Source organism: Chanodichthys erythropterus, chromosome 13, assembly GCF_024489055.1.
Source record: "Chanodichthys erythropterus isolate Z2021 chromosome 13, ASM2448905v1, whole genome shotgun sequence".
Taxonomy (NCBI): domain Eukaryota; kingdom Metazoa; phylum Chordata; class Actinopteri; order Cypriniformes; family Xenocyprididae; genus Chanodichthys; species Chanodichthys erythropterus.
Window position 1 is genome coordinate 37,485,774 of NC_090233.1, and position 24,999 is coordinate 37,510,772.

Below are 24,999 nucleotides of genomic sequence, written 5' to 3' on the forward strand. Positions count from 1 at the left end.
CCACGGCATTAGTCATGGTGTAATAGCATGATAAAAAGTATACTAATAATAGTGCTTTTATGGCATACGTTTAAAAGTATAAGTCACATGTCATGAGAGGGCATCTGTGAATTTCTATAGACTTTCGATCACCATGGTGACGGTCCACTTGTGTCAGCAGGCCTTGTTGTGCTTCATTGTTCAATCTGTCCTTTTTTATTATCAACTTTCTTTTTTTTCACCCTTCCATGTGGAATAAGTGATTAAGTGACTGGTCACACCTGCAGAAGTCACATTGGAGTGAATGGCCTTTTCTAAAAGATAGCGAATAAACAGAGAGTGGAAAATTATATTACCCAGGGGTGCGACTGGTTTCAGTCCTAAGGCGATAGAAGAAGAGGGAGATAGAGACTGAATATACCATTTGTCCCACAGTGGCTATTTACACACTGTATGCTTGGCTGCTAGCTACTGATAAAAAACATCAGGGCAACTCGATGAATTAAGAGAACTAAGTCACAAACACACACACACACATAGCTGAAAAAGTAGAACTCTAAATTCTATATGCATGTCCATAGTATCTATATTTAAAGCAGTGTAGAAAAGAAAGCTGGATTTGTGTGAGCTAGGGAAAATGATCATGATTTTAACGGTAAAAGACTAAAATGCTATTGTGAAAACCTGTTTTGTTTAACACTAAGTTACCTTACTATATGTTGAAATAGATTTAACCTTACATTTAATGTCATTTTAAAATAAAATGCTATTAAATTGACAGTTTTTGGAAGTGAAAAGGAACGTTTTTGTTTAATTTACAGTGAAAAACTGTAAATTGACATTCCCAGAATTCCCTGTGTGACACTTGACATGTATATTCATTGAAAGTTTTTTTTTCTTATCTGTTAAGTACATTAGGGTTTTATGCTATATCTAATGTTTTTAAATTAATGTTTGTTGCATTACTTTAGTCTCATGTGGTGTTTAGTAATTATGTGAAAGACACTGTGCACCTTTTATATATAGTATTTACCTTCTCCGCTTGTGGAAAAGCTGCCTGTGATGAGCTTTGATTCATCATGTGACTTTCTCTTCACCACCTATTTTTGGTGGCTGTCAGTGTATTACAAAGGTACAAAACAGACATTAGTCATTCAATATGTTTGTATATTAACATTATATCAGTGAAATAAATTTACAGAAGTTTACAGTGTACAAAATGTTGGGTTTAGAGGATTAGTTCACTTTGAAATGAAAATGAGCCATCCTAGGTGGATATGACTTTCTTCTTTCTGATGAACACAGTCGTAGAAATATTAATAAATATCCTGATGCATCCAAGCTTTATAATGGCAGTGATAGGGATCAATGAATATGAGCTGAAGAAAGTGCATCCATCCACATCCATCCTTCATGGCTGGTAGATGGCTGGTAGCCTGGCAGAAGCTAGATATTTTACTTCATAACTTGTTTAAATATGGATATCTTTTTACACAAATGCATCGCTTCGCTTCAGAAGGCCTGTTTTAACCCCCTGGAGCCATGTGGAGCACATATTTATGATGGATGGATGTGGATGGAAGCACTTTCTTCAGCTCAAACTCATTGATCCCTATCACTGCTATTATAAAGCTCAGATGCGTCAGGATATTTATTAATATTTCTCTGATTGTGTTCATCAGAAAGAAGAAAGTCATATACACCTAGGATGTCTTGAGGGTGAGTAAAGCTTGGGGTAATTTTAATTTCAAAGTGAAATAAAAAACAGCCTCGGGTGACATTCACTTGATTAAACCATTCGTCGTCCATAATTCTTATTAATTTTATAATAGTGTTAAGTTGCTTAAATATAAAATGTAATGTAATGTTTATATAATACGAGAAGACCATCAAACACTGCAAACACATCTATGTGATTGTGGGAGAAGGTGTTCTACTGTATTTGGCAAATGCTTTTCAAAATTACTTGCATTGAATTAAGGGTATACATTTTATCAGTATCATGGCCATTACTGTGCAGGGATCTGACTGGTCTTTAAAAAGCCTTGAAATGTCTTAAATTCTGTTTGAACATATTTAGTGTTAAATTGTATAACAAAAGTCTTAATTATGATTTAAAAAGGTTTTACATTTGGGGAAACGCAACACGGCCTAATGTAGGGATGCTCGCATTGACCGTTTAACCGTTAACCGAAAGTAAGAATTTTAACCGATTAATACTATCAGTTAAACGATTTTTTTGTTTTTTTTGCTGCATGGTTAAAGAAAAATATGCTATATATATACATATATGCTTATTTGTTAACTCACCGGGCGTTTCACACGTGCCAGACATATTTCGCTAAGCAACAAGCAAAATGAAGCGAGCGAAAAGAAGTAATCGATCACAGCGTGCTAACGTTTTAGGACAGGTCGATGGTATATAAATCGTGGCCGAACGTTAGCGTTTGTCAATCAAGCAAAACCGTCCATTCAGAAACCGAGAAATTTGACACTTTAAGGTAAGAGGCTGATCTCTCAGATTGACGCGCGAGCTGGCTTGACTGAAGGATTTGTAGTTTATGGACTGTTTTGAGTTAAAAGCATTGATGGCATCAATAAAAGAGATATCTAAAAGCGAAACGAAAATTATTGCCTCGACCGGCGACACAGTGGGGAGGACGCACGAGAGGAGACCTGCGCGTTTAATTGGTATGTGTATGCTACTGTAATACTGCATAATACAAAGCTTATCAGTGGCATGCACTTTGATCACGAAAGTGAAAGTGCCTTTTGCGGTCGCATAGCGGTGCCCCCGCGTTCCCATTTCTCTCGATGTGAACCGTGAGCTCCAGTCCATTACAATTCAGGGCCATGGTATACTTCATTTCCCGCATTCCGCTTAGTCTCGTGCGCGAGCCTTTCAAAGAAACTCCTTTGCCCATGAGCGCAGAAAGACGCGTTCGGTATGCACACGTGCACCGTCCGTGGTCATAACAATAACAATCCTTGAGGTAGACCTGCTATTTTTATTTGACGGAAAAAATGTCTAAAATACCGGTTGTTAAAAGCTTCAATGGATTCACCGTGTTTTTGTTTTGTCATCTTAATTTGTTAAACATTTAAGTGAAAAATATTTAGTGTAGGCCTATTTATTTTATGCCTTTTATTTAAATTATTTTTTTCTGCTGTCAGAAACGCTGCAGGTGCGTGACAATTTGATAATGTGAATCCAGGTTCTGTTGTTTATCTGTTCTATGCTGCTGTTTGCATGTTAAAATAAACCCGTGGAAGACACAGACACTCGTCAATTGTATTTTTTATTTAATGTCATATTATATAGGCTATACAATATTATAATCTTATCAGTTAACGGTTAATAATCGGATAACGAGCGTCGGTTTTCGGTCGAGAAATTTAACCGAAATGAGCATCCCTAGCCTAATGTGATTATCAAAAGGTGATGGTTTAATTCATATCAGTGCTTCCCACACATAGACTTTACTTGGGCGGGCCGCCCAGGTATAATAACGGCCACCCAAGTATATTGAAGACACATTTTGCTTTTATTTTTATCATCCGCCCAAGATAATGAAACCATCCGCGACCGATTAACTAGTCGTTCCGTACCTGCTCATTATGTGTGCATCAGAACTGCTTGCTCCTGCTAACATTCCCACAGGTGCTGCATGTTGCATAGTTACAAGGGGACGCTGTTACGCATTCTACAGGCTCACGCAACATTGCTTCAATCTGCTCAAAGTGATTCTCAATAAATGAAAAGCGCAGATTTATGCAAAGCGATTGCTAATGAACTCAAGTTAATGAATTATTACAGTGTCTACTTTATGGCCTTTATATAAAACGTTTTATACAGTTGTAAGAATCTGAATGATCAGCCTGCAATAGTACAGACATTTCAAAATAAGAGTCGCAGTGTATTTCGGGCTTGTTTATAATTAAGTCACACGCTAAGTTTTTTTTCTTTTTCTTTTGGGCATTATTGGTATTTTGGTTACACAATAAATTGTATTTCATTTGATTTCCATTTAATTCATATTAAATTATTGCAGTCTCCCCCACAGGAAGAAAAGACTAAGAACATTATAATACATTATAATTACTATATAAATACTAGTAAAATCTGTGTCCCATTCACTGAGAGATACACTATATGACAGCAAGGAGAACATAGGAAAAGGATAACCATTTAAATGCTGTAATTTTGCATACTAATATTATGCATTATTATGCATTGTAAATTATGTAATTAAATGTAATATTATGCTATGTAATTAAAATTAAATGAATAAAAATAATGTTAAAAATCACACATTATTTGTTTGTCACATGTAGTAGACCATTTTTGTGCCATGGGTAATAGGAGGATTTTTCACCCAGCTACCCCCGCAAGTATATTTCAAACCTGTGGGAAGCATTGCATATGTATGTATTGCTAATTAAAAAATATGTATGAAATGCTATATTAGTACATAAACCAATTTCAGCAGTGCTATTATAAATGATTTATATGGGATTTAGATCTGCTTTCATTTGGTTAGCAATGCCCAACTTCCAACGATCCAATCAATTCTCAAGGATGTAATCAAGCCATTCCTGAAGCCATTTCACTTGGATACCCATCACAACGGGGAAGAAAAGACTATCGCAACTTCCGGTTCATGCCAACTTTAAAGGTCTTGCGCTCTAATTATTATTTTATTGTGACATAGCAAGCACCATGCCTAGTATCGGTATAACCTAGTGTGTGTTAATGTTTTTTGTTACTATGTGGAATCAAGGTTATTTATTAACTGCAATATAAAAATTATTCTTGCAGAATCACTTGTTGTTTTGCTGTGAACGTATTCTGGCTATCAAAAACCTGATGGCCTTCTTGCATTAGTGGGATGATGAGCTCATCTGTTGATCTTTGCGCCACAGCAGGTTACTAGTGCACTTAAAGATCCCTGACTGTCTCTGTGAATTTGCTCCATGCAGAGTCTATCTTGCCGCCTGAGTGAATATGCCAGTCTGTGGACATTTTGCCAAATAGCTTTAAGGTGAACTAGACTGCCAAGTTATACCTTATCAAAAATGCATAGGTGAAATTTCATGCTGTCAGTCAGTCTATTTGAAATCACTATGAGGCTGAGCTTCATTCATCCAGTACTTCAAGTGTATTTGTCAGCATTTTCTTTGACTAAATATCTGTACTGCTGTGGCAGTGACTGTAAATGTAGAAAACATGTTTAGATTGGAGCTGTGATCTAGTGTTTAGTTCTACATTGTAATTATGGTGATTAAATGATAGGTTCGGATCAGGGTCTGAAATTACACAGGGCTCGGGGCAAGATTACTAATAAAAGAGACACACAAAAAAATGATGAGAAAATAATCCATATTACAAAAATAAAAAAGCACAAATATTACAAAATGTGACATTAAAAACCTTTATTAATTATTCTAATTTTTTTAAATAACACTGTCCAACAGCAACATCCACAAGTGAAATTACAATGGGAGTGCACATCTCTCGTGCCTCCCCTGTGCCCATTGAGCTGTAACAGACCCCCTAAAGCATGAGGTGGGTTTGTTAGGAGTAATTGAGAATGAATAGAGAAAAGTCACGTGAGAGAATGCAACGCCTCCATTGCACTGATTGGATATGATTAGATATGAATGATTGGTGCGATAAATCCTGCCTCTTGTTTTTGTGCACATTCGCAAATCAGTCTGAAAGAACAAAATTATTATATATTTTTTTTTTTAATCTTTAGACTTTGCCTTCTTATATATATGCAAACTATGGATGTTTTTGGTCTAGAGTGCTGCCCTCCGGTTTTGTAAAAGGTAACATTTACATTTATTTATATGGCAGATGCTTTTATATTGCATTCAATTCGTGCATTAGTTCATACATTTCCTGGGAATCGAACCTATGAACTTGGAGTTTCTAGCACCATGCTCAATGCTTGAGCTACAGGAAGAAAAAGAAATCTTTTTTTTTTTATTATTTTGGTTTTGGTTTGGTCACTATTGTGAATAATAAGAGTTTTATTGATCTTTCAGAGAGAGGGGAGAAAAAAAAGAAAACAGACAAGCAAGCCAGCAAGATTTATGAGTCTTATGAAAAAGAAATAAAAGCTAACAAGCATGCCTAATGACGCACAGAGTTAAGTCTTTGTTGGTGTTTGTGTGTGTGTGTGTGTGTGTGTGCGCGCGAGTGTCTTGCTAGCCTATTGTTAGCGCTCTTTATCCTTATTGCCTTCCTACTGATTATTATTCACAGAGTAATTAGTTTAATATACTGATGTGCACAAACTAACACACAGTTATTATCTGTATCTCAAATGCCACACCGAACACACCCCCTCTTGTGTGTTTGTTTTCTAGACATACTTTTGTTCTGTCATGCAGAAAAGGCATTATGTCCAGCAGAAATCCTGTGGCCACTGGGCGCCAAACACTATGCTGTGACTCACTAGACGTGTTCAAGGGGAGCTACTTTGATCATTGGTGCAAATCCACTCCATCAGTCAAAACGGATGGTCACTTATGCTTGTAGATGTTTATACTGGCTGGTTTGGACTATATTTCTCTCAACTGAATTTCATTTCAACTGTGATGGTTTTCACAGCTAAGTCATTTTCATGTTTCTTACATATACACACATCAGAGCCAGAATGAGATCACACCAAGCACAATGTGTGCACTAATTACCAAGAGAGCTGAATACTTGTGTACGCATCGCTTACTCGTACGCTTACAAGGCCACTCACATCAACACTAAACATGCTGATAATCAAATAATGACATGGTGATGAATGCCTCTCTGCCTCTAACAAAAGCACTGCCATATCAGAGCCAATTGGGCGCAGATGGAGGGAGCAGCAGAGTCGAGTTCAAGTCATCCTAGAAAAGATACATGGGCTGATAGATTCATCACTCTGTCAAGTGTGGCATTAATGCAATTCAGCTGGGAGTATCATCAGGACTCGGTCAACATCGACAAATAAAAACACACACACACTCAGTGAATGTGTTGAACTTTGTGACCTGGATTGCTGACAGAAATAACAACAAATAAATTGAAATACTACTCTAAGCCTGAATAAACTGCTGTTAACAGTTATGTCCACATTTGCATCACTGTTGGAACCGTTTCAACCACAGGAACATATAATATCTATTTTAATTAAAGGGTTAGTTCACCCAAAAATGAAAATTCTGTCATTAATTACTCGCCCTCATGTCGTTCCACTCCAGTACGACCTTTGTTCGTCTTCGGAACACAAATTAAGATATTTTTTATAAAATACGATGGGTCAGGTGTCCATTGCCAGCAAGTCAATTAACATTTTTAAATGCCCAGAAAGCTAATAAACACACATTAAAAACGGTTCATGTGACTCCAGTGGTTAACCTAAATGTTATGAAGTGACGAGAAAACACTGCTTCATGAAGCTTCAAAACTTTACAAATCTTTTTTCAAATCCGTGGTTCGGAGCTTGTATCAAACTTCCAAAGTCATGCCCCCCAGTGGTGAACCATTGAAAACACGTGTAACGTAACGTAACAAAGCCTCATTTACTGAAATCATGTTACTTTGGGAGTTTGATTTGATTCGAAGCTTCATGAAGCAGTGTTTTGAAATCACCCATCACTAGACATTGTTGAATAAAGTCGTTATTTTGTTGTTTTTTGGTGCACAAAAAGTATTCTCGTCGCTTCATAACATTAAACTACTGTAGTCTCATCTTTTGTAGCTTTCTGGGCATTATGTGTCTTGCTCAGGAATACATTTGGCCCATTTACACCTGATATTAAAGGTGCTACAGAGGATCCTTTTCGTCGACTGAGAAACCAAAGACTGTTACTGAGTTTTTGAAATGAGTGCATGCGTAAGAACAACCCCCCTCCTTCACAGCTCATTTCGAGGGAACGCCTCCCAAAACTCATGCACGAGTATTGAAACACGAGTGTTTACCACCGGCATGCGCGGTGTCGTGTTAGTGGATTTATTATGTTGGACTCACCGCCAGTAACTCATAATCTGCAGTTGTTATTCCTGTCTCCTGGCAAAAACATTGCATGCGGCGCCTGTGGAGTGTGGAAAGTTATTGGAGCGTGCAGCCGTGCACGTCTCGCACAAGGAACATCATGGCAATGATTGACAAGCCAGAGGGCCAATCCGCACACATCTTTCACAAAGAACGTAATGGCAGTGATTGACAAGCCAGAGGGCAATGATCGCGTAAACGATTGGCTGATGTTTTTAAGGCCCTACCTCGTGCACAGATGATGTATATTATCAGTGTTACAATATGGATATAATATATCTGAAATCTGTATAGAGAGATCAAAGAATTGAAAGCAAGTCTGTAGTGAATGGCAATTAATGACTTTGTTTTTTTTTTTTTAATTATTAAATTATTTTTAATAATTTTAAAGGTGTGAACAGTTTATAGAAAGCAAGTGTAAAGTTTGCTTTTTTTATATATTTTTTATATACTATATATTATATATATATTTTTTATATTATATTTTATATTTTTAAATATATATATATATATATATATATATATATATATATATATATATATATATATATATATATATATATATATATATATATATATATATATATATATATATATATATTATATATATATATATATATATATTATATATATATATATATATTATATATATATAATATATATATATAATATATATATAATATATATATATATATATATATATATATATATATATATATATATATATATATATATATATATATATATATATATATATATATATATATATATATATATATATATATATATATATATATATATATATATATATATATATATATAAATAAAAATTATAATATCATGGAAAGTTTTTCTGTAATTTAATTCAAAAAGTAAAACTTAAATATATTCTATATTTATTAGACATAGTAAAATATTTCCAGACTTTTTTGTTTTCATTTTGATGATTACAGCTTACTGCTCATCAAAATAAAATAAAAAATCAGTATCTCAAATTATTAGAATATTTAATTTTTCAAGTTCTACAGTATTAAATTACCATTCTCAGGGTATAAATACTGGGTTTAGGTCAGTAATCTCAACAGCAGTCATGGGGAAGTCTGCTGACTTGACAGTTGTCCAGAAGACAATCATCAATACCCTCTACAATGAGGGTAAGCCACAGAGGGTCATTGCTGAAAGAGCTGGCTGTTCACAGAGTGCTGTGCGAAAACATATTCATGGAAAGTTGACTGGAAGGAAAAAGTGTGGTAGGAAAAGGTGTACAAGTGAAAGAAATGACCGCAGGCTTGAGAAAATTGTCAGGCGAAGCCGATTTAAGAACTTAGGAGAGCTTCAAAAGGAGTGGACTGAAGCTGGAGTCAGTGCATCAAGAGCCACCGCACACAGACGTCTTCAGGAAATGGGCTACAACCGTCACATTCCACGTACCAAGTTACTTCTACGACAATGTCAGAAGCATCTTACCTGGGCTAAGGAGAAAAAGAACTGGACTGTTGCTCAGTGGTCCAAAGTCCTCTTTTCAGATGAAAGTAAATTTTGCATTTGCACCTGCCAGCACTGCCAAAGGTACCAAAAGCTGGTTCAATGACCCAGGTGTTACTGTGCTTGATTGGCCAGCAAACTCGCCTGACCTGAACCCCATAGACAATCTATGGGGTATTGTCAAGAGGAAGATGAGAGACACTAGACCCAACAATGCAGATGACCTGAAGGCCACTATCAAAGCAACCTGTGCTTCCATTACACCTGGGCAGTACCACAGACAGATCGACTCCATGCCATGCCGCATTAATGCAGTAATTCATGCAAAAAGAGGCCCAACCAAGTATTGAGTGCATAGAAATTAACATACCTTTCAGAAGCCTGACATTTCTGTTTAAAATATCCTTTTTTTTTATTGATATTATGAAGTATTCTAATTTATTGAGATAGTGATTTGGTGGGTTTTTGTTAAATGTAAGCCAAAATCATCACAATTAAAAGAACCAAAGACTTAAAGTACTTCAGTCTGTGTGCATTGAATTTATTGAACTGAAATAAATGAACTTTTCCACGACATTCTAATTTGAGATGCACCTGTATGATATAAAATGAATTATATAATATAATATAATATATAGTGATAAGAAATGGATCATTTTCATCATTGTGAATTCAGATGTAGTTATTTGGGTTTATTGCACCAAAATAACCCAAATATGCCCTTCTCTTTCTCTGTGTGTGTTTTTTTTTTTTTTTTTTAGGAGGCTAACGACCCTTAACAAATGTGCTGCGATGAGCTTAGAGGTTCATTATCAGTGTAAACAGGTAAACAAACAAACATGCTGTCCACTTATAATTTTGTTATGTGATCTCATGGTCTGCTGACAACTGCTCTTTGCTGGTCTGTTTTCATTAATTTTGACTTCCACTGGATGGTATCTTTTAAACTTAACTTTCCTTTTAAAATGTATCTATGTCCTTGTGTTTATGCTATTTTTAGCAGAGTTAATTCTGTTACTTTTTGTTAGCTACTTTTCTTTTTAATGCTTCAAAAATGGAAAAAAGCTTTTCATTATCTAACTGTGCATGTTTGTGTGACCGTCAGCAGAGTGAGGACTCAGAGGAGGATGACGCATGTGCCCTTAGCTCCCGCTGGGCTTTTCAGCGTGAAAGTAAAACTTGGTCCCGTCTCCGCACTCTCTCACCCAGCCCTGTCCCCCCTGGCAACCAGGCCTCAACATTACGACCCTCGGGTAGTAGCGATAGTGTGCTGAGTGACATCAGTCTCCTAGAAGTCACCTCAATGACCTCTGACCTCAGCGCTAGCAGCTTGAGCTTAGAGAGTGCCCAGGAAATAACAACTCCAGAGGGTCATATCACGGTGGGTGAAGGTGCATCATCAGTTTGTGTCTCACCCGGCCAAGATGAGAACGAAGACACCGGATCCTCATCTTCCCTGCCGTCCATAAGAGAGAAAACAAAGCGTCCTTCTAGATCATTTTTACGAAGGAAAGAATCAGTAAAGAAGCGAGATTGTGAGAGAGAGAAAGTCCCAAAGAGCATTTCAACAGTAACTCAACATCAGCCACCCTCAGGTCTGCACTGCACATCTGATGCAAGTTTGCCTGGACGAACCACGAATAAGTTCAGAATCGCCAAAGATGAGGCATGGAGGTCACATACGATATGCCGCAGTAATGTTAGCCAGAAAGCCACTTTGCACAAGCCTCACAGAGCGTGCCTTTACCTGGAGGACTACCAGTTAACTTGGGAAGTGCCGAAGTTCACCAGTCATAACAACAGTCAGAGGAAAGAGGATCGTGTGGTCCACCTCCCCTTTGACCACAAGCCTGGAACCTTCCCAAAGTCTCTCTCAATCGAAAGTCTCTGTCCGGTTTCTGTTTCTCAAAGTCCTGAACATAGTGACTGGGCAGGAGAAGATGGAGACCTGTCATTGGATGAAAGCATTAGTCGCAGTGGGTCACAAGACTTTCTTTCAGGTTTTGGTAGGAGAAGAATTTCTGTGGGCTCAATTGGAAGCATTTACGACAATGTTCCAGAGCCACCAGGCAATCCATGTGATATTTTTGACCCTGGAAAAGAGAAAGCCTTCCAGCATCTGGACGACATTCTACAGCACGTACACGGGCTACAGCATAACATCGACGAATGGTCGCGCTCGCTTGGCATTCATCCGCAAGACCAGTCGAATGCTGAGACTGTGTCCACGGCAGACACGACATTACCCAGCAGCCTTAATTATGATGAGCAATCAATGTCAGATGTTGGGACGACAGTGAGCGATTACGATAGTGCAGGAAACTCTGTGAATGAGGGAGAAGGAGAAGGAGGAATGAGAGAGAGGAGAGACTCAGGGGTGGGGGCATCACTCACGAGACCTAGCAGGTGAGTCAATCTGATGGTCAGACTTTATAGACGGAGGAAATTCTAGCCTGTGAAAAAGTGAGATCGAAAGAGAGAGAGAGAGATACAGGCCACTCAATTTGTCTTTTGTTAAACTGGAGTCTGACGACAGTGACAGCTTATGTGTGCCTTGAAATCCTACTTGCAGCTCATCTGTGATTGGGATTTGATAGTTTTTTAGATATTAAAAATATAACTGCACTTCATGCAAACACATCACTGATAAAGATTAAAGGACCTAGAGTGAAACTCTGGGGTACACCCATTTAAATCACTGCAAAAACATAAACTGTATATATTATTATTATTATTATTATTATTATTATTATTATTATTATTATTATTAATAATAATAATAATAATAATAATAATATAATAATAATAATATTATTATTTTTTTTTTTTAAATCAAATTATATTGTTAAGACTAAATAATGTATGTTCTGAAAACAAGACTTCTTATGCATTTTTATTTAAAGTACAGGCTTTTTGTCACATAACGTTACTTTATTTTTTGAAGTTTGTGTCCCATTCATCCAAGAGAGTGAACTGAGTGAAAGTGCTGCTTTTATACCCATCTGTTTGTCCTTTTACTGTTCTTGTTTTTCTCACTCTTGTCTTTCTACCACGCATTTCTCTATACTCAGAAAGTTGCGCTGGCACAGTTTCCAAAACTCTCATCGTCCGAGCGTGACTTCTGCATCTTTAGAAATCAACAGGCAGTCGGCTGCCCAGCTCAACCTGCTGCAGAAATTCAGCCTCTTGCGACTGACCGCCATCCTGGAGAAACACACGGACACCAGCAAACATGGCTGGAACTGGTGAGATGGCATATTCTCATTCATACATACTCATATTTGTCACACATTTTCTAAATAACACCCAAGATTGTACCTCAAGGCATGTTCCCATTCTAAAAAAAAATGTGCGGTTGTTTAAATGCATTAATATGGTGGACACATTTTATGACTCATCAGGTCAGCTGTGGCATTAATGCTCTCTTATGTCTGATGCAGGAAATCTCATTTCTGCCAAAAGTGTTTTTAATGACACAATCAGTTGAGTAAAACTGCTCTAACAGATGCAGTTAATGACAGCATCTTTCTGTCTCTATCTATTCGCCCGTTGGCTTTTTATTGCTTATGAAAATTACATTCCATATCTACCTCTGCCAACAGGACTAAAATTAAAGTTCTGTTTATGTACACACACACACACAAACACACACACACACTCTCTCTCTCTCTCTCTCTTTCGTTCTTCAGTCATTGTTTATTTGGCATTGCAGGAACGAAGTGTAAATTGGTTCATAATTTTTGCATTTGTCCATTTTAAACTCTAGCTGTAGGAAAGGACTTCTGATGAGAAGCTTATAGGTCTATCAGACATGGCTCTGAGATCTAAAAGATGATTCATTTCATTCTGCACCAGTCACTGAGGTGGCATTATCTTTCCCCTTTCGTCCATTCCCACACACCCACAGTCAAAGGCCTGCATCAGTGTCAGTGTCATAGGCAGCAAACAGATCCAATTTTCACAGGGTTTATACATACTTACTGCAATTCCATTTGCTCTTGCTCTCTCACTTCAGCCTGCTGCCATGATTTTGAGTTTATCTTGCAATGATGTGACCTTTCGGGTTTTATTGTGGACATCCACAAAATTGGATTCTTGTACTAGTGTGCTTTTTAAACCTCCTTTTCTCATTGAACTCTTGTATGTTGGTTCTCATCTCCCTGGTCAGTTGTCATTGTATGACTCAAATTAAATAAAATATTTTTTTCTCTGCCGTTGGTCAGGGTGGTTCCGAAGTTTATGAAGCGTTCCAAAGTTCCAGATTACAAAGATAAACATGTGTTTGGCGTTCCGCCGATCGTAAACGTCCAGCGAACTGGTCAGCCCCTGCCTCAGAGCATCCAGCAGGCGATGAGATATCTACGCAGTCAGTGTCTGGAGAAGGTTTGTATGCAAGCAAACACACTCACAAAAACACTTTTTTTGTCAGCTTCTTATCTCTAATTCCTCTCTACAGGTGGGAATTTTCCGGAAATCAGGGGTTAAATCCCGGATCCAGGCCCTTAGGCAGCTCAATGAAAATTCCCCTGATCATGTGACCTACCAGGGCCAATCAGCTTATGATGTGGCTGACCTGATTAAACAGTACTTTCGGGATCTGCCTGAACCCGTGCTCACCTCCAAGCTTACAGACACTTTTCTACATGCTTACCAGTGTGAGTGACACACACAGTCTAACATTTTTTTGTAGTGTTCACAAGTTCTCATTTTTTTTAACACATCACTGCTTCAGTAAGCTTTACAACACTCTCCCACGTGTGTGTGTGTGTGTTTGTGTGTGTAGTCGTTCCAGAAGAGCAACGCTTGCAGGCCGTGCAGGCAGCTGTGATCCTGCTGCCTGATGAGAACAGAGAGGTTCTACAGACGTTGCTCTATTTCCTCAGTGATATTGCATCTGCACAGGAAAACCAGATGACTGCAGAGAGTCTAGCTGTCTGTCTCGCACCCTCCATACTGCACCTGAATGCCTCAAAGAAAGATGGTGCTTCACCAAGGTGTGTGTGTGTCATGTTTTGCCTTCATTGGGGGACCAGCCAAGGTCCCCACGAGAAAAGCAATTTAATATTTTAAAAAAGCTGATGGAAAGTAACCATCATAACAGAATGTAATGAAATATTCCTGCCAGTTTTTCCAAAACAACTAATAGTAACAGCATTCAAAATGTCCTTGAGTCTTTCACAGAACAGTTTTTTTTTTATGTTCGGTTTGGTTAAAGGCTCATGAGCAGGAAAGGCGGAGACAAGCCAGTCCAGAAGGACTTGAGTGAGAACATGGCTGCCACACACTGCCTTAGTCACATGATCACAGAATGCAAGAAGCTATTCCAGGTAGCCACATTTTCATTTCCAATGTCTGTTGATAATTCAGTGTCTGCATCCATTGCAGGCAAAATATTTCAAGTCTTCTTGTATATCTTGTATGCATTAACAGTGGCAAGAATTAATTTTGCGAACAGGGAGCAGCATATTTTTGCATTGCTCAGCTTTCTGTCACTTTATCTTTCTGCAGATCCCTCATGAAATGATGCTCCAGTCTAGGAATTCTTATGTGGCGGCTGATGCCCAGCCATTGCCTCTGCACGGGCTTGGGGTGAATGCCCTGGGCGAGCCTGTGGATTATCGGGCGTACCTGGAAGACAACATTCAGTGTCTTCTCAGAGAGGCATCTGAGCGGAGTAAAGGCTGGCATCATGCCCATGGACCCGACAACACTGAACTGGCTTATAAAAAGGTAGAGACACAGGCATGCTCTCAGGAGTCTCTCTGGAGCTTTATGTCCAGAATTTTAATTATTCAATTCATCAACTTTTTTTTTTTTTTTTTTTTTTTGAGAATTACGTATAATACAATTATATTATGTAAATTAATTATATTAAATAAATGAATTTATTTATTTATTTTTTGGCTACTGACACTTAGCTTTGACACTTTTGTATAAACACTTTTAACTAATATGCTCTTTGGGTTTGCTGTCAAGTCCAATATAGTTTTTAACAGCTCCACATGATGTTGTGACAGGTTCACACACAACACATGCAGCTGAAATGTGATACACACACTCTTAAAGTCGCAGTGAAATGGAATAAGTGACATACATTTGAATGAAACGTATTTGCAAAAAAGACACTTGAGGTGCCTTGAGTCAGTCCATGGGTTGTTGATTGGATAAAGACAGATCCGACTGCAAGCTTGAGGCTGATTCCAAGAAACCGGATTAGATTAGATCAGAAGTCTGTCGTTTCGCTGGAAGATTGAGAAATTACATTTTGATTCAAAAACAAATTTTAACAAAAATGAAACATGGATGGATTTATTTTTTTTTAGTGATGAATAATTAAGAATATTAAAAAAATCAGGTTTCAGTTGTCTAAATATACCTCTGCAACTATTGGTAAGTCACTACTGTGGCAGCACTTGGACTGTGAAGAAAATCGAGCACTCTCAGCAACTCTGTGAAACAGGAATGGAAAAACATGAGGCATAGATAGATACAAGCACATTTCCAAGTAACTAAATACCCATTGGAGTGTGGTTAAATCAATTTAGAAATGATTAAGAAATGGGAAGGAGCATGGCACAGCTCTAAATCTACCTACGGCAGGCTGTCCTCAACACAGTGACTGTGCATGAAGGTTACAAGCTTCAGTGGCTGATACTGGAGAGACTTTCCAGAGTACTTCATCAGTCACAGCTTTGGAGTGGCACTAAAGAGGAGTCCTAGAGGAAAGAGATTTGCAACTTGCAAGATTATTTTTTTTCATATAATCTATGACTTCATATAATTACCCTCACACCCCTTTTTTATAGCACAAAATTGTCTTGAATTCTTTAATGTCCATTACAAAGACATGGAAGGTGTTTAGTTTAATTCCCTCATGAATACTGTGTGACAGCTTCTCTTTTTCCTCACAGGTCTTAATTGCTTTTGATGTGAATGTAATGGTTCAGAAATCACTTAGATTTTTGCTGTTCTTATAGACCAGAGGTGGTGAAATCGGGTCCTGGAGAGCAAGTTCTGCAGAGTTCAGCTTCAACCCTGATTTAAAAACTCACCTGCCTGTAGCTTTCTAGTAACCCTTGAGGTGTGTTTGATTAGGATTGGAGCAAAGCTCTGCAGGACTGATGTTTGCATCCCCTGTTACAGACATTCAGAATCTACCTCAGATGTCCGAATCATTAAGAAAACACATTCATCACACATCCATAAGGGAGGTGTTTTTAATACTTTTCTTTCTTTAAATGTTATTCAGATTTCAGTTAAACAGTTTTAGAGCAGATTATGACAAAATTGTAATTTTGCAGAAGAGCGAAAACAAATTAAGATTTTAATATGATTATATTAGATAATGGTTTTGAAACCTGTTTGAAATCCTGTTTAATTGGTGTTGTTTATATCTTGTTGTCGATGCCAAAGCATTCTGAAAGATTCCCAGTCCTGCCTTCTGAATTATGACAACAACAAAAAAAAACGATTTATTTAATTAATTGTATTATCAGATTCTGGTCATATTAGGAACATTTTTATTTTTTCTGTTTGTCAAACAGTTGGCCAGTTGCAATCAGTCAGGGAGGTTGAAGCGTACATGCCCATAGTAGACAGATGTGTCTGCAGCTTCTGAGATGTGGGTTTTGGACTATGCATGTGCATTGGCTGGTCCAGCCTGAAAAATGCAGGGGGTTTTTTTGTTTTGTTTTTTGGTGAAATGGGAAGGAGCTTGGCACAGCTGTACAAAATCTACCTACGACAGGCTGTCCTCAACACAGTGACTGTGCATAAAGGTTACAAGCTTCAGTGGCTGAGACTAGAGAGACTTTCCAGGGTACTTCATCAGTCACAGCTTTGGAGTGGAACTAAAAGAGGAGTCCTAGAGGAAAGACATCTGCAACTTGCAAGATGAATTTTTTTTTTCATATAATCTCTGACTTCATATAATTACCCTCACCCCCCTTTTTTATAGCACAAAATTTTCTTGAATTCTTTAATGTCCATTACAAAGACATGGAAGGTGTTTTGTTTAATTCCCTCAGTGAATACTGTGTGACAGAATGATTTGAGTCATGATTTGAGTGTTTAGAAACAAAGCGTATGTTAGTTTGGATAGTGATGTTAGTAATTTAACCATATGTTTAGTGAATTGCTTTGGAGAATTTGATGTTTCCCCATTCAAAGAGATAGGAGCTGTACTTGCATGACTGAAATTGCTGCCCAGTAGGTGTTTTAAAGATGGCTGCCAAGTAAAATGACTTGCCGGAAAGGGACTTACACTCGGGGGAATGAGATTTTAGTGCATGTGGCAGTTCACTCTGTCTCCCCTTAGATTAACTTGCAAATATCAGATGCCCAAGCACCATGAACACCGTTGGCACAACTGAGTTTAGACCATGTGCCATCAAATCATCTGCTGAAATGGTCTCTTTTAGATTGAAATGTGCTCATGTGGCTTGGTCTGCTGTGGGACATGCACAGATATACTCTTCTACTGATCAACTCTATTTTCCAGTATTTTCATTAGTCATGGAAAAATCCGTCTGCATTATTATGCATTATTCATTAGGGCCTGAGCACCGATGGTGTGAGGACCCTCTTCTCTGAAATGAATCGCATTTTTGAGGGAATTTTTGAACTCATGAAACTTTGCACACACATCCAAAATTTACATCTGATATGGGTTTCTGAATTAGGTTTGGCAAAATGGCTCGATAGCGCCACCTACAAAATTTCAATTAAGCGCCTTTCGCACTATGTTTCACGTACAGGTATGAAATTCGGTAGACACATGTAACAGCCCAATACCTACAAATAAGCCCGTGGTGCAAAATCTGAAAACCCAACAGGAAGTGAGATATTTTGAATTTTCTCTGCAAAATTTTTGCAGTTTTTGCTACTTCCAGATGTTGTACTTTAACAAACTCCTCCTAGAGATTTTATAAGATTAATATCATATTTGGTCAGTCTAATCTTAGACACGCAATTTAACATCGCAAAGGCCTTGTGGCGGCCTGACAAAATTTGATGTTTTGCCATGAAACAGGAAGTTGTTGTAACTCGGGCATACAATGTCTGATCTGCCTCACCCTGTGTCTCAATTAGGACACTGACCAGGGAGTCGGCCATTTTAAGTGCTGTCTCAATCGCAGAATCCTTTCCCTAAAAAGTCCCACAATGCACCGTGAAAATCAGGGAGCATCGATGCTCACTATGCTCCCTTAACGGAAGTTCTGAAGCGTGAAACTTGAATCACGTGAGCCAACTCACTACACATAACGATACGTGATAGATGTTTTTAAAAATACAAACCATTATTATATTATATTTCAGCATAAACATACATCGCTAGACAGGTAATTAACATAATCTAGCTAACATTTATAATTTATTCACGGCTGAAATGTTGCACGTATATGTAACAAGCAAATAATTAATCATAATGTACTTTAAATAACATTATATTTATTATGTCAGAAATGTCAGAAAATATCAGCTCTGTTGTTGTTCATAAATGCCAGTAGTGATGTCGTACAATGAGGATGTTGTCACGTCGCCGGAAATAGTCATAAGTGTCCCAATGTGTAGTGAACCAGCATCTTTTACTGTCCTTACCAGTGCCCGAATTCGTGTACACGATATACTGATTCAGCTAAGAAACTGATTGAGACACACCCTCAGACTTCACCTGAGTCCTGACCTGAAGACATTTACATGCCAATATTCAGTTAGACATAGCGCCACCTGTGGCCAAAAGGAAATGTCATGTTTTACACTGTGTTTAACTCCTTATAAAGATTTAACCAGATCAACATCATATTTGGTCAGTCTAATCTTAAGATCTTAGTGATGTTAAATTGCGAAGATCTTGTGTTTTCGCTGAAGGGCGTGTCTGTAGCGGCCTGACAAAATCTGATGTTTCACCATGAAAGAGGAAATTGTCGTAACTCAGGCATACAATGTCGGATCTGTCCCAAATTTCACATGTGTGATAAGAGTCCTGGCCTAAAGACATCTATGTGCCAATATTAAGTTTGTCATAGCGCCACCTGCTGCCAACAGGAAATGGCATGCTCTGCACTGTAATTCACTCCCAGAAACACATTTAAGTATGCCATGAAGCACCAAACATGCTAGAAACATGTTAAATCATGCAACACTTGGCTCAGTGCTCAAGTATGCGATTAACACCACAAAACAGGAAGTTGTTGTAACTCAGGCATACAATGTCCGATCTGCCCCAAACTTCACATGTGTGCTAAGAGTCCTGGCCTGAAGACATCTACATGGCAATATTCAGTAATAGTCAAAGTGTGGCACGTCGAAATGACTTTGCCATATTTTCCCTGTATTTACTCGCTTACATGCACATCACCCACTATTCACTGTTTTCCTAAGGCCACCGGGCAGTGAGCCCGGGTGCGAGGGCCCTTTCATCGCTGCTTGCAGCTTTAATTCATCATTGTTTTTTTGGCATGATCCAAACAGTTTAATGATTGGTTGCTTGCAGGTAGGAGACGGGCAGCCAATGCGTCTGTGGCGCGTTTCGGTGGAGATAGAGGCCCCTCCTGCTGTGGTGCTGCAGCGTGTTCTGCGAGAGCGCCACCTGTGGGATGAGGACCTTCTACACAGTCGAGTCATTGAGACTCTAGAAAACAACACAGAGGTTTTCCATTACATCACAGACAGCATGGCTCCACATCCACGGAGAAATTTCATAGTGCTCAGGTACACAGCTCCAAAAAACTATTTTTGTTTGATCAGTTTAATTCTTTATTGTGCCACTTCCATAACTAACAAACTGAGAACCCTACAAATCTTAAATGTACAGGTTTGCTAATACAATTCTTGTGATTTTAAACACTAATGGGATCAAATAAGCATCTGCCAACAATAAGTAAGGGGTATGTTTTTTTGGGGATCCCATTAGGATCGTTAAGTATCCAAACTGTGATAGAAAATTCATTAGAATTCCTGTTTTCTATATTTTCTGTATCCACCTCATTTTTCAACATGGAAGTAAGGTGTTTTCTGTGAATGCGTTTTATTACCCGCTATAGGGAAATAACGAGAAGAATATCAAAGGTAAAGTAAACTGTAAAACTGTTTGTGCTACAAAATTAAAAAAATAAAAACATTAAAATAATATGGCAAGCAATACCAGTTTGCAATATCAAGCAGCATAATAAGCTGTTTTGTACAGCTAAAAATAACTGGAAGAGAATGACTCCAGAAGCCAGACACATTAAATTTACAAATGGCTGCGCACACTCTTGCCTGAAAATAAGGCGGATACTCTAAGGTGGTACTTGTGTGAAATGTTTAAGTGTGTGGGGGTACAAGTGTGTATATAAAGCCCCTTGTTATCCAGCACAATATTCAAAGCCTCCCTGATAAAGGCTCTCTGGTTTTTCTATAGATTTCTGGTATTTCTACTGTAGTTATGACAAAGTGGTTGTGTATAGAATACTGAATTAAATGAATAAACCACAATTCATTTTGTGGTTTCAGAAGTTTCAAGAACGGTATGTCCTTCAATTAAAAATAATTAATGAGGGGGAAAATGCATATATTTTTGTTTTATTATTTTTATTATACTAAAATAATGAGAAATGTATTTCTTAATTTTCTGTTTTTAGCATTTAAATTTTTATTAGAATTTCAATTGTTAATATAAAAATTAAAATATTAAAAAAATATGTTTTTAAATAGTCATTTAAATATTTTTTTTGTCATCCTGGGGCTCTCTTGTACTGTAAGTTTGCTAATGTCTCCTAGTGGGCACTGGCCTCCTGGTAAATATAGTATTTTGTGTTGCAGACGTTGGAGTAATGATCTTCCAAAGGGGGTGTGCGTTCTTGTGTCCTCCTCTGTGGACCATGAGAACATCCAGGTGGAGGCAGGGTTACGGGCTGTGCTTCTGACATCACGCATCTTTATTGAGCCATGTGGAATGGGGCGGTCCCGGCTCACACACTACTGCAGGGCTGATCTACGGTAAGACACAGGTTTTACGAATGATTTGCTACCTCTCAAGCACATGACTGCTTGTATTTTTTTATTTTGATTCATGCTTATGTTTAATATTAATTAAAGGTCATCATGAATTTTAATCTTTTGTATTTCTGTCCCACAGGGGGCGCTCTCCTGATTGGTATAATAAAGTGTTTGGCCATCTGTGTGCGATGGAGCTTGCCAGAATACGCAGTTCTTTCCCAGTTCTAACAGCACGAGGACCTGAAACCAAACTCTGAACCCACTTGGGTTAAATCTATGACTGTTTTGTATGAGAAAGAATGAGAATTATGAGAATGCAGGTGTAAAACGAGGATGACCGCGCAAGTTGGAAGGTGGAAAGTAAGAATAGTGGAGAATGCTTTAACTGGGAATGAATGACAAAGAACAGAGTACAATGTAGAATAGTAGTTGAACTATGCAAAAAAATAAACCCATTGTGGTTTTTAAAGCCATGGATGATTAATGTGAAAAAGCTCAAGCTCACAATCATACTGTTGATATTGCATCTAATCTTGTATGTGTTTTGTTTGTGTAATTGTTTAAGCAGTGTGTCTCGATAGACATCTGTTATGCATTAAAATCTTTGTCTGATAATCCGGTGTGGTCTGTCAGACCCTTCATTCATTCTCAGGGTAAATGTAAACAAGTGTTGCTTTTTGACTTGCACAGGAATTTAGTCATGTGGCAACGATAATGAGCAGTTGGCAAAGAGAAGCAGCCAATCACCAAACATTCATAACATCATATGACATGGGTCTGCTGTTACTAGCTCCCTGTGTACTTTGCATTCTGTACATCATCATTCCAACGTGACAGACACCATAAAGACTCCAAACATTTCTGTGTGTTTAAGAGGTGCTGTTGAGCAAATGTGACACCACCTCCACTGACACAGTACATGATAATCTGATGGATGCAGGCCAAATTGAATCAGTCTGACGGTTTTCTGTATTGGTAATTTTTGTGACCTCAATCCCTTTCTTCCTTTTTCCATCACCCCCTTTTTAATTTATTTGCGTGAGCCATTGGCATGTGGCAAGCTTCATTTGTGAAGTTTTAATAACTTAACGTCTGCATGGAATCCATGGGAATGATATTCAAGAGACTTTCTTAATACAGCTTTACTTTTTTACATTTACAATTTTAATCTCCCCTAAAGGTAAAGATAATTTTTTTATACAATGACGATTCTATTTCTTATTATTGTTCTTATCTGTTGTTATTATTATAAGTCCTAACTGCCTAAGTGCCTTTGAGCAACTAAAGAGAAACTTGCGTATGTGTGTTTGTCTTTTGTCTTGTAATTGTCATTAAATCTGTGCTGTTTCACCAGGGCATTATGTAATATCAGTATTTTATTTATTTAAAATTGTAACTGCATGTATACATGTTGTTTCAAGTGTTCTGCCTCAAAGTGAAATGGTTCCAAGTGCCACAGTGTGGTTAAATGTGCTTTGACTTTTTCTAATGTACAGGACTCTGGTTTATTTACCCACAATGTTTAATTTGTTTCAAGTCTTCCCTTTTTTGAATGATAATTCAGTGTTAAACATGTGTCATTTTTTGAATAATGTTGATTTGGTTGTCATTTTCAATCATACTCTCTTGTGTATCGTGCCAACTTAGCCTTTCGTGCAATGAGAATAAAGTTCCAAAAAAAATTGGTAGTGTCTATTTTGGCTTTTATACAGACAGTGCTAAGCCTAAAAACAGAATCTAATTCAACTACACTCAAAAAAATGATTCTAGCTGCTTGTTCAGTTTATTTAAATAAAATAAGCTGAACCAACACAAATCTTTAGTTTTTTACTTAATTGGCATTCGCACTCAATTGTATTATGTTAAATGAAATTAAATTTGCAAAATGTTAGGTCAACCTAAACCATTTGTGTTGGGACTACATGAATCATTTATGTTGCATTGATTGAACCTGGGCAGTGGATTTCTAGTTCCCAGCATGCTTTGCGTAGGGAAAGATTGGGACAGTAAATGTTGAATTTAAGTGCTGTTTAATGTGTTTTTTAGTAAAGGGAAATACCTTTTAAAGTTTGAAGTTCAGTTATATTTGACATTTAAAAGAGTTTATGTTATGTCGATTTTTTTGAGGTTACCATTATGCGGAAGTGTAGACCTTGTGGTTAGGCTCTAGGTGGCTACGTAAAACAAACTTATATTGATCTCAACGAGCATTAACTGTGCTCAAGCCAGTAATGAGAAGTTCTTTATCTGATCGTTACTTGTATGCTATAAATGTTACTTAGCATATGAAAAAGTGTTATTGTAGTTTAGTTTTTATAGAAATATAAATAAATTAGTTTGAGGGCCAGCACAAAATTTACACAGTCTACATATGGTCATCAGCTTTTCCCCTCTCAATGGTCATGAAACATGTATGTCTGTGTACAACAGCTACTCAAAACCTAAGCACAAGCGCACATCTTCACCGTGATGGTAACAAAAAAAAAAAAAAAAAAAAAAGCACTGGTTGGATCAACAAGAATGAATTATGTTCAGGAAACATACACAGAATACGTCAAATGAAACTGGTGTGATCTCATTCAATTAGGATGAATTTCACTGATTAGTACAATTAACCTAGCTTAAGTTAAAATAAATCAGTTCAACTGTGTGGAAATAGGTGTCATAATTGAATTAAGTTAGACCAACAAGTTATTTTTTTGAGTGTAACAGGTGTCTTGCAGTGAGCAGCAATCCATTTAAACCACATTGGTGTCCTACTAGCACAAGGTGTTGTTGGACATTTAAGGACAAACATGTCAGTAAATGTATTATAGAGCTGGTGATGAAGAACTCCCATTTACACAAGCTGCTTTTCTACAGTATTTGTTCCAAATTAGTTTGATTGATACAGGGTAATTACTGATTCTGAGTCATAGTCTGTGGGCTGACAGTCTGCCCTGTCGCAGTGAAAACTCCTTGTGAGCTGTCATTTCTCTAGAGAGATAAAGTGCTCCTTATTTTTGACTCGTTAATTATTAAAGTGTCTAAAATTGGCCAATTATGTTGTATTGGCAGACAAAAAGGAGACCGTTCCTGGTCACCTTTTAATGTTGCATGAGAGTGAATTGTTTTTGAATAGGTCAGAAAATATAATAGACAATGGGTTGTGTTAATTGAAGGAAATTCGGTTTGTTTCAAATGTCAGAGACATTTAAATAGATACAATCTCTAATTATTAAACCTATCATCAGTTTGTAGAACATAAACAGAGAAATATTTGTTTTAGGTAGCCTACGTTGTTCATTTTTTTAGTAGGAAAGTTCCATCTTGTTTTCCAGTAAAAATATCTAAAAATCCATTTAACAAGATACCTAAGGACCAATGTGTACTTGAGCAGACACTTACAGTGAACCCAGGATGCCCCAGGTGAGGGTTTCCCATTTCAAAATGACTTTGGATGTCAAAGTATGTGCTAAATTAAGAAAAATGTGTAAGGTCCTGTTGGTCACCTGCATAGAAATTGAAGCGG

The 24,999-nt window shown here is 37.5% G+C and overlaps 1 protein-coding gene across 4 annotated transcripts in view; it reads left to right on the forward strand.

The window, feature by feature from the left end:
• The window catches only part of stard8 (StAR related lipid transfer domain containing 8), a 74,397-nt gene extending 51,240 nt beyond the window's left edge, over positions 1–23,157 (forward strand). For 3 of the 4 annotated variants that reach the window (XM_067407289.1, XM_067407287.1, XM_067407291.1), the window contains 11 exons: positions 10,268–10,331; positions 10,612–11,912; positions 12,578–12,751; positions 13,730–13,889; positions 13,963–14,161; positions 14,290–14,500; positions 14,722–14,833; positions 15,015–15,236; positions 20,002–20,219; positions 21,312–21,488; positions 21,628–23,157. In XM_067407289.1, coding sequence (XP_067263390.1) covers positions 10,268–10,331; positions 10,612–11,912; positions 12,578–12,751; positions 13,730–13,889; positions 13,963–14,161; positions 14,290–14,500; positions 14,722–14,833; positions 15,015–15,236; positions 20,002–20,219; positions 21,312–21,488; positions 21,628–21,745 — 2,956 coding nt within the window. In that variant the 3' untranslated portion in view covers positions 21,746–23,157. The remainder of the gene's footprint in view (positions 1–10,267; positions 10,332–10,611; positions 11,913–12,577; positions 12,752–13,729; positions 13,890–13,962; positions 14,162–14,289; positions 14,501–14,721; positions 14,834–15,014; positions 15,237–20,001; positions 20,220–21,311; positions 21,489–21,627) is intronic. The other variant, XM_067407288.1, reaches the window with a different exon arrangement.
• The last annotated feature ends 1,842 nt before the right edge of the window (positions 23,158–24,999 follow it).